The 17,500-nt window shown below is 37.3% G+C and overlaps 1 protein-coding gene and 1 long non-coding RNA gene across 5 annotated transcripts in view; one reads left to right on the top strand and one right to left on the bottom strand.

Moving 5' to 3' along the window:
- Positions 1-6,947, bottom strand: part of LOC144043463 (uncharacterized) — an 8,864-nt gene extending 1,917 nt beyond the window's left edge. The window contains exons 1-2 of the long non-coding RNA XR_013291112.1: positions 1,645-6,947; positions 1-1,204 (exon numbers count right to left, since the gene is read on the bottom strand). The exon at positions 1-1,204 is cut by the window's left edge and continues 1,917 nt beyond it. This is a non-coding gene — a long non-coding RNA (uncharacterized LOC144043463). The remainder of the gene's footprint in view (positions 1,205-1,644) is intronic.
- The window catches only part of LOC144043505 (mitogen-activated protein kinase kinase kinase 7-like), a 97,423-nt gene that overhangs the window by 36,683 nt on the left and 43,240 nt on the right, over positions 1-17,500 (top strand). For 3 of the 4 annotated variants that reach the window (XR_013291126.1, XM_077557251.1, XM_077557470.1), the window contains 4 exons: positions 7,906-8,016; positions 8,175-8,240; positions 10,443-10,488; positions 16,939-17,077. Coding sequence is in view for 3 of the 4 variants with exons in the window: in XM_077557251.1 (XP_077413377.1) it covers positions 7,906-8,016; positions 8,175-8,240; positions 10,443-10,488; positions 16,939-17,077 (362 nt within the window). In the remaining variant the exon portion in view is untranslated. The remainder of the gene's footprint in view (positions 1-7,905; positions 8,017-8,174; positions 8,241-10,442; positions 10,489-16,938; positions 17,078-17,500) is intronic. The other variant, XM_077557382.1, reaches the window with a different exon arrangement.

Raw genomic sequence — 17,500 nt, 5'->3', positions numbered from 1 at the left:
CAATTACACCATCAATCGGTACACTTACAGCTTTTACCCCATTCTCCATTGAGTATTTAGTCATTTTTGGTTGGTCTAGCTTACTCATAGTCTTATTTACACAGATTAGAATAGGAAAACGTGGGTCAACGCCGTGGGACCATGCCCATAACAGTAATCCAAAACAGGAGGTGTTGTACAGAGTTACATTAGCTGGTCGTATATTCCCGTCGGGAATGGAAAAGGTTAATTCTAGTTGACCTCCCATTTTACGCAGTGTTGTCCTTTTAGAAAAGAAAACAGCCTCCTTGCTTTTTCCCGGTGGCCAATATTGTCCACTTTGGGTGGTTATAAAAGTACCCCAATCTAGTTGCGCAACATTTCCTGTCAAATACCACCAATATTTCACCCATATTCCTCCCCTTGTCTCTTCCCATCCTCTAAATCCCTTTAATGACGTAATGGGAATTTTGACAGAGGTGTTTGTGTTTGGGGCAACTGTCACCGTGACTGAGTCATCATACGTTTTGGATATAACCCAGGGAATGTGTGGAGAGTTCATGTCTCGCTTAGCCCGAATTTTTGTGGTTGCGTTTACAGATGTGGTTAGGGGATCCCAAAAACACAAAATTGGCATAACAGTCAGTATAAGAAAGAGTGTCGTGATGCAGACGCAATTGAAGACGCATTGTCTCTTCGAAGTAGCCATCTTGTGATTTTTTCTTTTTTTTTTTTTTTTAAACAGTCGTCACTTTCTTTATTTTCTTGTGTGGATGGTGCACTCAGGTTCCTTGAGCAGCATCAGCAGAAGGTTGAACAGAGCCTTTTTGTGAAGAGGGTCCTTCTGCCTCTCTCCAACTGCCAGGGGTGCAAAAATCGGTCACCGGGATTTTATCTTCCCAAGTTGTGACTCATTCTTTGTGGAATGCCCTGGAAAAAGGGACACATTCCTCCTGTTTCCATTCGAAAGACGTCCTCAGCGAAACTCAATCTTCATGTAGTAATTCCTCAGCTCGTTAGCTGACACTGGAAGCAGTTGAATGGCCTCTCGGCTGGCACGTCTGGTCACTGGAGCAGCTGGCTGGTCTCTCTGTTGATTCCCGGTGGTGGCTGGCTCCTGAAGGTGGGGGTTGAGTAGAAGGCGGACCTCCGGCTGGTCTAATAGGCAAGATGTGGAACCAGGTGCCCCGTGGACTGGACTAGATTGACCTTTTCATCACCTTATCTGGGTGCAAAATATTTTCATTTAGTCACTAATAAACATTTATTCGCATCCCTTCTTTTTGAAAGAGCATTTTGGTAGTGTTATATAGTTAGGAGTTAGTAAATGTTAGTAAAGTTCTGTAGGCCTCTCCTGTGGGAAAAAATTCTGTTTGTTGTGACATTTAATTAGGATCCAGCCTTTGGCTGACTTTAATGACCTGAGCACATTCTTAAATGCAAAAAATGAAAATCTTTAGCCAGTTCAAATCTGACGAGGCCAATTTTGTTTACAGAATGTAATAATTATTGGAATGTTTTATAATATTTATTGTTATAGATATAGCATGGATGTGCTTCCAGCCATTAAATAAATGCAACTTTCGTCAACAAATAAAATCAAAAAATAACATCTAACCCCAGGGCCCCAAGGGAAAAATAGAAATAGAAATGGAACATATTCACCTTATTTTCGCCGTCCCTGCCAAAACTTACTCCTTCTCCATGGTCAAGGAAATCCCCAATTGTCCTCCTGTAAAATTCATTCTCACGGACTATCTATAATTATCGCATTAAGACTAACTTTTAATTTTAAATTTATTTATTTAACATGGACTGTTTGTGTCCTTCGCGACGATATACCCAGACCAACCAATAATTCCCCCATCTGAAAAAAAAAAAAAAAAAATCGCTTTAGAGACTCTTTCAGACTAATATATAAAGTTTTGCAGTAAATAAATTTTGCTTGCTTTTTGTTTAGAAAGAGGGGAAAATTTTACATTTAACCAGCAAATTCGACAATGCGTCCCAAGCAACTATTTAAATTTCAAAAGAGAATTCGGGAAAACACTAGAAGACCAAACTTAAAAAAGTAAAATATAATAATTAAGATTGAAATAAATTGTATCTTATCTGTATTCATATTAGCTGTTTCAATTTCTGAAACCAGACGAAATTTACCTGTATTATCTTTTGTACTATAAAAATATTGTAGCTTATGCCAATGAATTTTACAAAGAATCTCAGTTTTCAGCCAATTCATCAATTATTATTAATACATAAAGTTGCCCTTAGTTTTAATGTTACCATTAAGCTTGCTAGTCCCCCTTTTTGATGTTTGTCCAAAAAGCTGACTGTTTCAAAATAGACAGAGATAAACAAATCAGATCAAATCAAAATAGACATCAAACGTTTTTAAAATGTAATAAATCTGTGTGTATATAGTGTTGTCAATCAGTTCATTATATTTACGAAATGTTTTACTGTAGATGTTATCACCTTATATCTGTCAAAAATAGAGTGCAGTGTAAACAGTCAGTATCACATCATATGGCCTGGTATCACTAATTCAAGGAAAGCATTGTTTGTGGGGTTGAGTCACCATCGTAGTGGACAGTTCTGGACGCAGGAATGCTTTAAGGACGCTTGTGCAGAGCATATGGAGCAGTTTTTCATAGGACAGTTCGTGCGGAGCATTGTGTGCATTGGGCAGTGGAGCAGTTTTCCTTTTATCACATTTGTATATGATGGCACAGTCATTGTTGCAACAGGTGGCGCCAGGAACCTCCCCTCTCCATCAGGTATTGGCAGGATGTTTTGTGATGATGGCTGCATCACGCCCCTCTGATGGTGGTGGCAGTTGCAGTTTCTTTGTGGGTGGGGTTTTTTAAAGAGGTCTGTGTCCCGCCAGTTGACTTTGTTCCGAAATAATGACCCTTGACCAATAATCCTCACTCGACTGAAAACATTAAAATCTGCCCCAACAGTATTTAGGTTATAACATGTCAGTAAATATTAAAACCAAAAACTTCCTTTATTAAAAAAATTAAATAAAAATAAAAATAATAATTAAAACAATGAAAGTTTACAATTTTAAATAATTGCTAATTATATGTCAATATTTGTTATGGTTTACAATATTTAATTTAATATGTTTTGCATACCTTCATAAATAATACTTAGGATAAAATAGGACAGATATACTCTAACAATTTACAAATATAGTTAATTAATAAGTGTGTAGTTTTCAATTAATGTTTTCTCAATGGAGGCCGCAGCCCGTAAAGTCAGCCTTTGGTCAAACGTCAAAGCAGGAATGATTTTTAATTACATAGCACCTCAAATTATGTCAAAAATGTGTTTCTTCCAGATAGCTTCCCCAGTCTGTTTGTAATGAGACTTCAAATGTCGAATTCAAAGGTTAAATATATTCAGGAGAGATTAAAATTACTTTCTATTTATAAACGTCGGAGAAAAAAATAAATAAAAAACTCCTTTTAAATTATAATTAACACATTACTTCATCCCCAGGACCGGAACATGGCACTTTGGTGCGACCCCAATTGTCCTTAATGGGTGTGTCTCCTGATTCTGAAAAGATATTTAAAATTTATTAAACAATGTTCTCGCGCACAAACAAAATCATAAGGGAAAAAACAATCATCTATATAAGAATTATTCCACATTAATTGCCATCCAAGTTATTTGTTTTTAGTTATTATTATTATTATTATTAAAATAAGAGTAGAGACTAAACTATTTAATCTAAAACAATCACACAATTAACATTACCTTTTATAAAAACATTTTATTTGACCTCATTACAAAGATTGATGGCTGTTGGCATTTTTTAACCCGAGAAAGGGAATGAGTCATAGCAACTACAATCAGTCAAAGCCACCCATGCTCTACAAGCATAAGACATGCATCTAAATTTTATAATATCTTAAAACTATACCTCTCTATGTTATTTGTGTATTAATATTCGTTCGTTTTATAGCAAACATAATTTTTAAATATGACGTATTTGCACTCTTGAAGCCAGTTTAAGTATTCAACATTAGTGCTTAAGAAATTTATGTAAGGGGCTTATAAAATCAGTTACGGCAACAATTTATATAATGTCGTTCAATTATTTAACGCAGACAATTGCGGGTTTTAGCGTTAGAAGTTTTATTAGTAATTTTACCGTCTAATTAATTTATCCCGTTTAGCGCTTATTAAACGGCTTAATTTGTTTTATTACATAAATTTGTATTATACAGTTATTTTATTTGCAAAGCAACATTTCAGTATTCATCATTTTTTCAATACACTTTTCTTAAAGATACGTCCGGGACTCTCCTCTATATAAAATTACATACACTCATAACATTATTAACGGGCGGTCGCCGTGTACGCACATTCAAAGTTAAATTGCCGTCATTAAAACCATCGAACAAATGCCATATCTTATTAGAATAAACTAACCTTTTTCACAATATAATCAAGTCCCGTCGTTCAATATTAATTACATTTTAAGTCATTATTTAAACGGTATGATTAATCCGGAAGCTTTAATTCCGACTAGCGGAAGTCATATCAGGTCAAATCATTTAGTCTTATATCATTATTTAGTTATATAAATGGTTATAACTTCACAAAAATACCTAAAGCTAGTATTCTAGCATTATTCATTATTTTGTCAACAAGCTTTCGATCATTTCTGGCTTTTCTTCCACTCGAAGAAATTACAGATGTGTGTTGCACCAGCTCATCTAGTTCGTGACGTTTTTTCACACATGCAAGTTCAACGTTCTTCATCAAAGAGATTAGACACACTGCAGATTGTAATGACGGAAAATAACCTTTTCTACAGCCGTCTTGCATCCAGTCGCAAAGTTCTTTTTTTGTTTCTCGTTTAGCCTTTGTAGGTAAAATCCCTATAGCCACAGCGCATGCGTTCCCAATTTGTTTATCCAGCGTCATCCCATCTAAACTCAACGGAATCCCATTCGGGTCAAACCACTGTGTTTTGAGTTCAAATAGAGTGTCCATGTTTCGTCTTAATTATTAACTCAGGTATTTTATAGCTTATTGATTTGTATTATATTATATTATATTGTAAATTATCATAGTTCAGTTGTATTAATATTTAAATGAAGTGACGTCTCACTTATAACAGAATTAATCAACTGTTCTCGTCGCGGTCCCTTTAAGATTTTACCGTAACGTTAGAGTTTCTTCACCGATCAGACGGCATACACACAACGGACAGACAAGACATGTCGTTTTGTACGACATATCAACACATAAATATCCGGATGTCAACTGCGCTACCCCAGCTTCAACAGTTTCTTTGTCTTTGAATTTTAATCACGAATATTCAATAGACCTATTGGCTTGATCTAAAGCGTCGTATCAAATATGCTTTAGTCAGCCCGACTTACACGAGTTGAGTCAATACATCTTATCTCTTATATCTTGTCTAAAAATGTCAATATCCAATTATTCATAGACCTATCGATTAATCTTAAAACGGCGTACTAAATCCGTTTTATGTCAATCTGACTTCCTATAAGTTGAGTCCTTTGTCCCTAGAAAATGAAGCAGTCGATCCTCCCGCAGCTTTAATCGGCAACACTTATTCAAGGATCTTCGTTATCTAATTACCCAAGAATCTATTACTCATAAAAACAAAGTGTTTGTCTCTCCCGCGCATCAGGCAGGGATCAAGACAAAGATGCTTTTTGAGCCGACTTCTCTCAACTTAAATATGTATGGACGTAAAACCAATGCCCATACATCTACCGCTTGGTTACAACAATAATGTTTCCCCAGCTGATTTACTCTCAACTTCAACAACTTAATCTTAATCTTAACCTCATATACACAGACTTCAAATCAATTATCTACGTATCTATCGTCTGTAAAAACCAAATTGTAAAGACAAAATGTTTCCCAGACTGACTTACAAGCGATCGCTATTCAATTCAATGTGCACCACAAATATGTATACTTCAAATACCGTAGGAAATTCCACAATTATTGACTCCATACAACCAAACAACTTAAACTTCTACCTCTGCTCACACAAATCTCACCCTTGATTTGGTTATCTTACAAGAACGCATGGCGGCCGGAGCGCTCCTAGACAGAAAGAATTCCTCAAAACGTGGATAAGATCTCCACTTACCTCAATTAATATGGCCAGGAATTCAAACCGTCCGCGAACGCAACAACCGTCAAACGCCTTGCCGTCGGAGGTCACCAACTGAAGAAGGTATATTAAAATCACCAACTGAGGGGTGTAGTTAATCCATAACTTTTTGCGTGTCCAATAAACCAACTGGTGAGATGAGAAATGAACAGAGTTTCCTGCGCAGGATAATTCTTAAAGGAGATCTCCTGTTGCACCATTGAATCAAACTCCGACAAGTTCTGATCAACAATGCACACCCTCCTCTCGAAGGGCCAGCCTTTTATTACAATTCAGTCTCCAAGCAGAATATCTCTCCCTTCATGAATGAGCAAATGTGTTATACAGTTGAAGGACATGTCAAACAATAGAACTCTTAGTGCAGTTGCAGCTGTCTTCGTCTCTAGCCAAAATATGTATATTTTCAAGGCACTTTTCATATTCTTCTTCATAACAAAATCTCACTTTATCATTTGACCCAAAAGCACCAATGACCGTGACTAATGGAAAAGCAAAACAAGTTCTGTTCAAGACCACAATGTACGTGTACAAAATAAAACAAGAAATTCTGGACCAATCAGTGTATAGCAAAATCAAGGGCGAAAATATGTTTTCGTACAAAGTGATGAGAAGGAACTTTTCTAGACTAAATAATATGGTCCCAGCTTTAACCCAGAACATACGAGGTCAACATCATGTGCCCTGCTCAGGACACAAGACACTTTGACAAACTTAAAATGAAGAATTAAATGTTCATGATCAGTAACAATAATCGATATATGAAAATAGGTATTAAAATGTTATAATATCCTTCAATATATATATATATATATATATATGTATATATATGTGTGTATATATATGTGTATATGTATGTATATATATATATGTGTATATATATATGTGTATATGTATGTATATATATATATGTATATATATATATGTGTATATATATATGTGTATATGTATGTATATATATATATGTGTATATGTATGTATATATATATATGTGTATATATATGTATATATATATATGTGTATATATATGTATATATATATATGTGTATATATATGTATATATATATATGTGTATATATGTGTATATATATGTATATATATATATGTGTATATATGTGTATATATATGTATATATGTGTATATATATGTATATATATATATATGTGTGTATATATATGTATATATATATATATGTGTGTATATATATGTATATATATATATGTGTATATATATGTATATATATATATATATGTGTATATATATGTATATATATATATGTGTATATATATGTATATATATATGTGTATATATGAATAAAAATTTTTTTTTTAAAAAAACTATATATGAATAGATAAGTCTGATGCCAGTGAACATTTTGAGCGGTTGAAAGTGAAAAAAATATTCATAAATGACTTAAGTTATCACACTTCAAAGGAAATGCCAGATTTTGGCAAAAATTACAAGAATTTAATCAATCTATAATAACGCCCAGGGGATATATATATATATATATATATATATATATATATATACATATATATATATGCGTGTACGTGTATATATATATGTGTGTATATATATGTGTATATATATATATATATATATATATATATATATATATATATGAGTATGTGTATATATATGTGTGTTAGTGTATGTGTATGTGTATGTGTGTATGTGTATATATAAATGTATATGTATAATTTTTCAAATTTCTTGAAGCATCTAGCATGTTATGGTTTTCCCTATAGGCTGTTGGCAGGGGTACCTTTGGAGTTGTCTTCAAAGCTGTATGGAAAGGGAAGGATGTGGCAATCAAGACCATTGAGAGTGACAGTGAAAGAAAAGCTTTCCTTGTTGAGGTACTTCCAATCTGCAATAAAAGCTACATACAGCCTTGAATGAAACATTACAACAGTTTTTCGGAAGCAAAAGACAAAATACCTTGAGTTCATTTGTAAGATGAGAACTTAATAGGAATATATTCATTTTCTGTCTGGCCCTTTTTCTCTTCATACAGCTTCGGCAGCTCTCACGAGTGAATCACCCAAACATTGTTAAGCTATATGGTTCATGTGACAATCCTGTAAGTATGCAACACTTATCACCTTGTTTGGGGGGACAAAAAAGTTATTGTCATTTTACACTTTATATCTTGCATTGATAGTTTTTTCCAATTCATACACATCCTCACCGCATGCAAGCACACACACACAAACCGACACACACGCAGAGCTACTGTTGGCTAACTGTAGGTAACTGCAGCTGCTGCGAGCCATACTGCATGCATGTGCCAAGTATGGTACATTTATGCTAGAAAAAAACGGTAGCATGCATGCTAAAATATGGTAGCAAGCATTTTACCTTACCAGGTGTTTTAAAATGCCATCTTGAGTAAAACATTGAGTTCAGTTGTACTTTATAATTTTACTCAAGTTATTCGTTCCCATGCACTTTAACAGGCGTTCACAATCCATTCACATACCGCGGCGTAACTCGTCCGGCCAGCACAGCTGCAGATAGATAGTAGTTTAAATTTTGCCTTCTAAGCATGTCTCTAGACTGACTTTTATTGCAGCCCTCGTTTTCCTCTTGTAATACAGTACTATCAAGAGGAAAATGAGTACCACCAGACCCAAAAACAAAGAGCTAACATCAATAAAGCCTGCGCTTCCAGGACCCCTAGGCAATGCCACGGCGCATGAAGGTAGCGATTAAGGCAAAGGGAATCAAACCAACTTTTGAAGATTGACATCGTTTTAAAAATGCCATCCATCCATCCATCCATCTTTTTTTCCATGCAAAACACTGGGAAGTATGCATGGTCATTTCTTCACATTCAAATTTTTTGACATTTGACAATTTTTGACTGTTTTTATGGGTTTTATGAGCTGGAAGCTGAATTAATGTAAAGATAAACAAATAAATTAAATTAATAATAATAATAATAAATTGATGTTATCTTAGTTTCTTGTGCAGTTATTTTTTCAAGAACGTAAAGCCTGCCACGCTATAAGCTCAAAGTTTGAACCCACGTTAAACTAAAGAAAAAAAAAGAAAAGAAAAGACAGTTGGAAGAATACATGCTTTCTACATTTTGGCCACAATCTTTTGCTAATTTATATATGGTCACCAGTAGTATATCCAAATTACAATGTCTATATACCTTAACAATGGTGAAGGGAAGACGTGCGCGTGCTCCTCATACAGCAAGGACGCCGCCGACACCTCCCTCTCAGGCGTGCCTTGTCAGCCTGCATCCGGAATACTTCAGAAACTGTATTTCTTTGGCTTGGTGTCGTAAACATCTTGCTCGTTTCCAAAAATCGGAAATTAATTTTAGCGCGTGAAGTCCTGCATGAGTGGGTGACGTCAGTACGCTGGTGCCCGTATAATGTTGCATTCAAGTGCTTAATGGAAAATCATCAACTCTTCCACTCCCGCACAGTCACAACGTGCTTCAGAACCGAAACATAGCACCATTTGATTTTACGTGAATCGGTGCTCGAAAGTACTGACCCAAATCGGTCAATCCCACAAAAAGCACAGTTTTCGGTACCCAGCCCTAATTGTATACAATATAAACAACATAAAATGCGCCCGGGAGATTTCACAGGATTTAAAATAGAAGCTAAACAAATTAGATTAGCTAAAGAGGCGGAATCAGCCGAATTGATAAAGATGATGTCACTTCACTTCTACAATATTTATTGAGTCTAAAGTGACGATGGAAGTGTGGGTAAAATAAAACGTCGGACCGATGATTACAAGTTGGTTTGGCTTGAAAAAAATGGCGGACTGACGATGACGAAAGGGGACGCTAGACGAAGACAAATGAAGAATGACTAACCATCAAAAATATGTAAAATGCCCATCTCTCTTCCTTACCTTCTCAACTGTGAGTTTTGGCTAATGGCCAGCTCATGCATCATTCCATACAGAAACACGACTGGGTACTTCAGAAGCTCCATTGTGCTTATCAGAGTCAGACTCTACAATAACAACCTTGTTACTGCACCCAATTTACCACCATCCTCAATCAAACATCGTCTGTCATCTATAGACTGACAAGCTCTCTTTTTAATCTGGCCTAAGTAGTCACACACAATCTTACCTTAAAAAAGATGTACATTACACAGTTTTCACATTTTTATTCCACTTTTACCAACCTGCTTTAACCTGTACTGCTATAACACTTGAATTTTCCTTGATGAAAGGAATATTTTCTCATCTTTTTGAATTGATTACCCAACATTAATGTAACATGACTTTGTTTTTCAATTCTCAGGTCTGTTTGGTCATGGAATATGCGGAATGTGGCTCTTTATATAACCGTAAGTCATTTTTTGTTTTTTGATGTCGCTTTGAGTAACATCAATTTGCTAATATTTACTCCGCTTTTACAGTGAACATAAAAAGTTTACACACCTCTCTTGAAATGCTAGGTTTTTGTGATGTAAAAAAAATAGATGAAAGCTAGAGCTGCGCAGGAGCTAGGGCCCTTCCAACGCTAGCCACGTTGTAGTACTGGCACTTTAAGGTACTGTCAGGATAAATAACCCTTTACATGCCCCAGAACGGATATTGTGACTTTTTGGCGAAGGGCTTGGCCATTACGGTGCCACAAAGTCTGATGATCACTGTGACAATAAAAGCTGCTTTAACACGTTTAAGACAATTTTTTTTCTTAGATGATTTTCTCCAAGCGGGTTTACCAGATCTACCTCTTATTTGCTCAGAAGAGTGTTTTGGCCTTCATGATGCAGGGATGTGATTTTTCCGCTAATTCGCGGAATTCCGCTTTTTTTTATCTCCCCCCAAAAAAAAAAATCCGATTTTTTTTTTTTTTTTTTTTTTTAGTAGTTCATTGTGTATGCACATGACTCCGACAGATAACATCTTCTGCTATAACAAAGACATTTGTGGTATGCTCTAATATGAGTTACTTTTCATTTGGTCATGATACAATTATTTGTTCATGAAATTTGAACTCTTCAACATTATTTATGTGTTAACTTAGTAATCACATTAGTTAGATATGATGATATTCTCAGTGATAGTTTTTAAAAGCAAAGGCAGTCCAATGTTTTTGAATGTGACTGACTTTGAGTTGACTAAAACTGCCATTTTATATGGGATAGTTCAATATACATTGAAAATTTATGCTGTTGTTTTGTCTATTTCTTTGTCATGTGAGTGCATTGAAAGTACTTAAAAACACGGAAAGCCCATGAGCTCCGGGGGGCCCCCAGACCCCTGGCTAAGTTTTCAGATAATTTCACTTTGGTCAAATCACATCCCTGATGATGTTACAACACGAAGTGTTGAAGAACAATGTGGACGTGGCAGCGCACTCTTTGCCAAGAAAACCACACCAATTTTGAGGCCCTTAACATACACAAAAACTCATGAAACAAACATGTGGCCGAGCAAAATGAGCAATACTTTTACGCCCAATTCACGCTGACTGCGGAACGGACACGGTGCGTTTTCCGTACGGCCACCGCAAGGCATAGAAAGCATTCAAGTCTGCGTGTCAATTCACACCAGCTATGTATGCGGTGTAAAAGGGATGCGGCGCTGCGGAAGGTTTCCGCAAGCGTTCTATTTTTTCTGGACACCGCATGCGGATTTTCATGAAGCTAAAGAAATTGCACGAGCTGGACAGAAAGTCGAACGTCGGCATCAAGGTGGATCCGGTATATTTCAAAATAAAATAATTTTTGGGGAGGGAAGCTAGCTAACTACAAAGCATGACATTTAACTCTTTGACTGCCAGACGTTTTCAGAAACGGGATGTCGCCAGTGCCAGCCGATTTAAGCATTTTGACTGATCTTTCAAGGTCCACAGAAAATGTTGTGTTTGGACTATGGAAACACACATACTACCAAATGAAAGATTGAACTCTCATCTTTCATCAGAAAAATGATGCCACAAACACCTAAATAGTGCTTTACTTCTGTAAAACACTATCACCAACAATGAAAAAGTGTTTTTAGATTGCAAAATAAGTTTATTTCCATTCAACAGTGTAACAATTTGACAAAACAATTTCGCAAACTATTTACAAATGTGTACAACTGTGGTACTATTTACAATTATGTGGATGTTTCAAATACAGTTTTTCTTTTTGTAACACTCCCCTGCGTGCAAGGAGAGGGAGCAGGATTTGTACAACAGAGTAGTTTCACTGCGATTGTCCCTTTCGCGTGCAGACGTTACACTTTCTTAACGGCCTTTTTTTCCGGGGAATAGCAAGTAGCAGACTGTACCCACTCCTCCGAATATGCATTGGACTCGGGGTACTCTTCGTCGTCCGATTGAACGTCCGCCTGTGCAGAAGTGCTCGGTTGTGCTCCGCATTTTCCGGTGTTAGCATCGCAAGCCGGTGAACCTTTATGACGTCGTCATAGCCGCCGCGTCAACGCTTCCAACTTCGGCATCAACTTCGGAGTCACCATCATCATCATCGATGATGATCATCGTCGTCCTCAATGTGCTCTTAAGCGTTGGTCGATGCCTTTCGTCTTTGAAAAAAATTCCCAAGTGTGAGCTGCTTGCAACCGGTCGCCATTGTTCGCTTCCTCAGCCATCTAGCGCCGCCTCACGTCTTCTACTGCCGCGTCAATGCTTCCAACCTCGGAGTCACCATCATCATCATCGATGATGATCATCGTCGTCATCAATGTGCTCTTTAGCGTTGGTCGATGCTTTTCGTCTTTGAAAAAAACTGCTCGAGCGTGAGCTGCTTGCAACCGGTCGCCATGTTCTCTTCCCTTCCCCAGCCATTGTCCCCTCTAGCTCCACCTCATGTCTTCTACTGACGCCTACCCAATCTTGTCAAAAGAGAGTCATTGCTGCCATCTAGGGGCCAAAAATAGTCATTAGGCTAACTAGATCTGCTTGAAACTTTCACCACAGCTGGCCAAGGCTTTCCTCCACCCGTTTCAAAAAAAAAAAAAAAAAAAAAAAGGATGTCGTCTTTTAACGTCATTGGCGGCCCTCCGTAGGTTTTTACTTGACGTCTTTTAACGTCCATGGTAGTCAAAGAGTTAAGACAAAAAACGAGCTCAGATTAAATGAAACACGACAAAATAACACTATTTAAACTTAAAACGTACATACCCATGGTAGAAGTCACAGTAATAATGTCCAAAGGCATATCGATGTGACAACAGGCAATTGTGGCTATTGTTTACCATTTTATTAACATTTAATTTTATTGTGAACTCAACTCTCCAGCGTGAACGACTGGGATTTTGTGGCCTGTCGGTGTGAATTGCTGTCCGTGCGGATGCCGTACGGAAAACGCACTGCGTCGGTTTCGAAGTCAGTGTGAATTGGGCGTTAGTGTTTTGCGCCATTAAAAAAAAGACTCACTAGAGCCCCGACTAATTTTTTAACAAAGTAACCCTGGTTGTACTTTTCAGTAAGATCTCCGAACATTTTGAGGTGTATGAAGGAGCCCAAGACCTACAAAAAGTCTCTTTGAGCCATATGCTAAAATGAACAGCAAGTGAGCTCCGAATTTTTGAATCCCTGATTTTTGCACAATTACAGGGGACATACTACTACTGTATACTACTAATATTACTTTCCCACTTTTGTTACACGTTTCATCTGATTGACTTGAAACTTGGCCTTAACCATGTGAAAACGTGGGACAACAGGGGAAAAATGTACAATTTTTTAAATACAGCACTATATAATGGGGCGGGGCATCAAATCTTGTGTTTCATATTTCCTTCGCCACAAAACAAAACTCCCCTGTACAAGCGCCAAAAAATCCCAAACGTTACATGTATATTAACAGTCACGACCTGAATGTATCAATACGATAATATTTCACTATAAATATAGCTTTTTTTGTTTTCATCTGCAGTTGAACAGATCCAGGTGAAAACTTGTCAGAATAGCCTTAATAGGTTGATTATGTCTCAGACGGATAACTGTAACTTCGGCAAAGGGTGTGGCCATTACAGTGCCGCAAATCCTGATGATCCACCGTGACAATAAAAGATAATCCTGTCTTTTCAAAACTTCACATATTTGATGAGAGTCCAAGCCTGAAGACATCTACAAACGTCGTCAGAGTAGTAGTGCCACTTACTGGCAAAAGAAAATTTGGTTTAAAAATTATTATTTTAACTCTTTCACTGCCACTGACGTTTAAAGACGTCATGTAAAAACCTACGCTTCACTGCCAATGACGTCAAAAGACGTCATCCAATGATTTTTTATTTTTTTTTGAAACGGGTGCTGGGAAGGCTTGCGGAGCTCTCCTGAAAGTTTTAAGCAGGTTTTTTGAGCCTAATGACTATTTTTGGCCCCTAGAGGGCAGCGATGACTCTCTTTTGACAAGATCGGGTGGGCGTCAGTAGAGGCGGAGCTAGAGCGTTGAGCAGGAGATCAGAATGGAAAACAAAGGAAAAATGGTGGCCGGTCGCGAGGAGCTAACGCCAGAGCCGTTTTTTTCAAAGACCAAAAGCATCGCTAAAAAAGCACATTGTTGATGACATGATCATCATCGATGATGAAGATGAGGGTGGTGACTCCGTGGTTGGAAAGCATTGACGCGGCAGTAGAAGACGTTAGATGGAGCTAGATGGAGGAGGGAACGGGCAATGGCGAGCGTTTGCAAGCAGCTCTACACTTACAAGACGAAAGGCATCGACCAACGCTAAAATAGTACATTGATGACGACGGTGATGATCCTCGATGATGATGAAGGTGAATCCGAGCTTGACGGCGAAATTGGAACCGCTGACGCGGCGGCTATGACGGTGTCGTAACGCGGAACGCAACCGAGCACGCACAGGCGGACGTTCGATCGGACGACGGAGAGTGCCCCGAATCCAATGCATATTCATCGGAGGAAGTGTGTACAGTCTGCTACTTGCTTTTTATTCCCCGGAAAAAAAGGCCGTCAAGAAAGTGTAACGTTTGCACGCAAAACGGACAAAGCGAAAGTGAAAGTAAAGTGTTGTGCGAGTCCTGGCGTCTCCTTGCACGCAGGCGAGCGTTACAAAAGGAAAACTGTATTTGAAACATCCACATAATTGTAAGTGGTACCACAGTTGCACACATTTGTAAATAGTTTGCGAAATTGTTTTGTCAAATTGTTACACTGTTGAATGGAAATAAACGTATTTTGCAATCAAAAAACACTTTTTCATTGTTGGTGAAAGCGTTTTACAGAAGTAAAGCACTATTTAGGTGTTTGTGGCATCATTCAGGACAAAAAGAAGTGTACAATTCACTAGAGTGCATGAAATAACATCGTTTCACAAAAAGCTCTTTTTCTCCGTTTTTTGTTTCAAAAGAGAGAATTTCGGTGAAAGTAACCATTTTCTATTGTTGATTACTGAAGAACGGAATAAGGTAGAAACAAACTTTTTTTTCTGATGAAAGCCGAGAGTCCAATCTTTCATTTGGTAGTATGTGTGTTTCCATAGTCCAAACACAACATTTTCTGTGGACCTTGAAAGATCACTCAAAATGCTTAAATCGGCTGGCAGTGGGGACAACCCGTTTCTGAAAACGTCTGGCAGTGAAAGAGTTAAGTGTCTTTCTCCTAGTGGGTTAACCAAATCATCATATTTGCTTGGAAGAGTGTTTTTAGTCTTCAAAAGTAAGTAAGTAAGCTGAAAGTAGGGATGCATGATAATGCTATTTTCAACCAATACGATAAACCAATAATTTAGAAAGTGCCAATGCTGATAACCGATAAGTAAGCCGATAATTGTTTGCAAAATGAACTTGAATACAAATATACTTTCGAGTCCTACTATAAGTCTAACATGCACAAATACATTGAAACGTTGTGTAAAGCACCATGGAGCTGAATTTTGTTGATATAGCTGCTTCAAAGACAACCAGTAAATCATATTGAGTTTGCCAAAACAAAACAGTCATGTTTTAAAAATGGGTAACATTTTGGGGAGACACAGTAAAGATAGCCCACACTGGCGACTGCAATGTCACCATGATGCATCTTCTGTGAACACGAGGTCGAGCGTAATTATGATGTCACAAATATGTTACACTACCAAAGGACAGGGATGAAGAGTTGGGCGCAACTTGAGCCACAACAGATGGGCCAATGCGGTAAGTCTATTATTATCAGCGGCTTTCTTTATTATCTGGTTTATCTGTATGATGTCATATTGGTTAATAATTGCCGATATTTATCGGCCAATTTCTTTATCATCTGGTTTATTTGTATGACGTCGAATTGGTCGATAATTGCCGATATTTACCGGCCACCGATATAATTGTGCATCCCTGGTTGAAACACTGTTTTCATTTTTTTTTGCCTATTACAGAGGTCAGATTTTAAACAACTCTACTACCACAGATTTGACCCGATTGCCTTGAATCTTTAAATATTTTATCGAAAGATGTTCCAAAACATTTTATTTGCTGGATGCTCCTGTTGTGGATACACGCTGTTTGCCAAGAAAAATCATGCTGATTTGGTAGTCTAACTTGCATGAAAACTCATTAAATTTTTAATGCACAAGCCTGTCAAAAAACCCGAAATAATCCATATATAAAGTTTTATTGTGCCATTTTCAAAAAATTCTAATTCCAATGTGCCATGTCTGCGAGGGCCCTTTATAACTGCTCGCAGGTCTAGTTTAACTTAGGTTCATGTTTTTAATGTCACAAAAAAACAGAAATGTTAACAGGGATGTTTAGACTTTTTATATCCACTATAAATGTACAGTAGCTATGTCAACACCTTTTAAAGAAATGCACATCTGTCTCTTGTCACTGCCAGTCCTGCACAGTGCTGAGCCGCAGGCACCCTACACAGCCTCCCATGCTATGAGCTGGTGTCTACAGTGTGCCCAGGGGGTTGCTTATCTGCATGCCATGAAACCAAAGGCATTAATTCACAGAGATCTCAAACCACCAAAGTAAGCTGATTTAAGATGATGCACAATGTAAATCCCAGTAATATTTCCTTCTTATTTCACTAGCATAGTATTCCTATTTTCTTGTAGATTAATATACATTGTGTAACCAAAACGCTCCTAAATTTCATCTAAAGGCATCAATCATGACAAATTTGGAGCAGATTTTTTTAAGGCACAAGTCAGAAAGCAAAGCACAGGAATGATGATAATCCATGGACACAGAAACTGGTGCATGAACAGACAGCTGACCCACAACCATCAATTTCCTGTGGCTATCCATCCATTCATTCATTTTCTTATGCATATGGAAAGGGTAGACTACTTCCCCAAAAAACAGTAGAGTCACAGTTGAAGTACCCCAAGCAGTAAAGCACAGAATTTCCTCTCCATAGGAACTTGTCCAGCTCTTCTGGGGCTATGCCA

The sequence above is a fragment of the Vanacampus margaritifer genome, chromosome 1, assembly GCF_051991255.1.
Source record: "Vanacampus margaritifer isolate UIUO_Vmar chromosome 1, RoL_Vmar_1.0, whole genome shotgun sequence".
Taxonomy (NCBI): domain Eukaryota; kingdom Metazoa; phylum Chordata; class Actinopteri; order Syngnathiformes; family Syngnathidae; genus Vanacampus; species Vanacampus margaritifer.
Note: the sequence above shows the minus strand (reverse complement) of the source record. Positions and strands in the feature narration are given on the sequence as shown.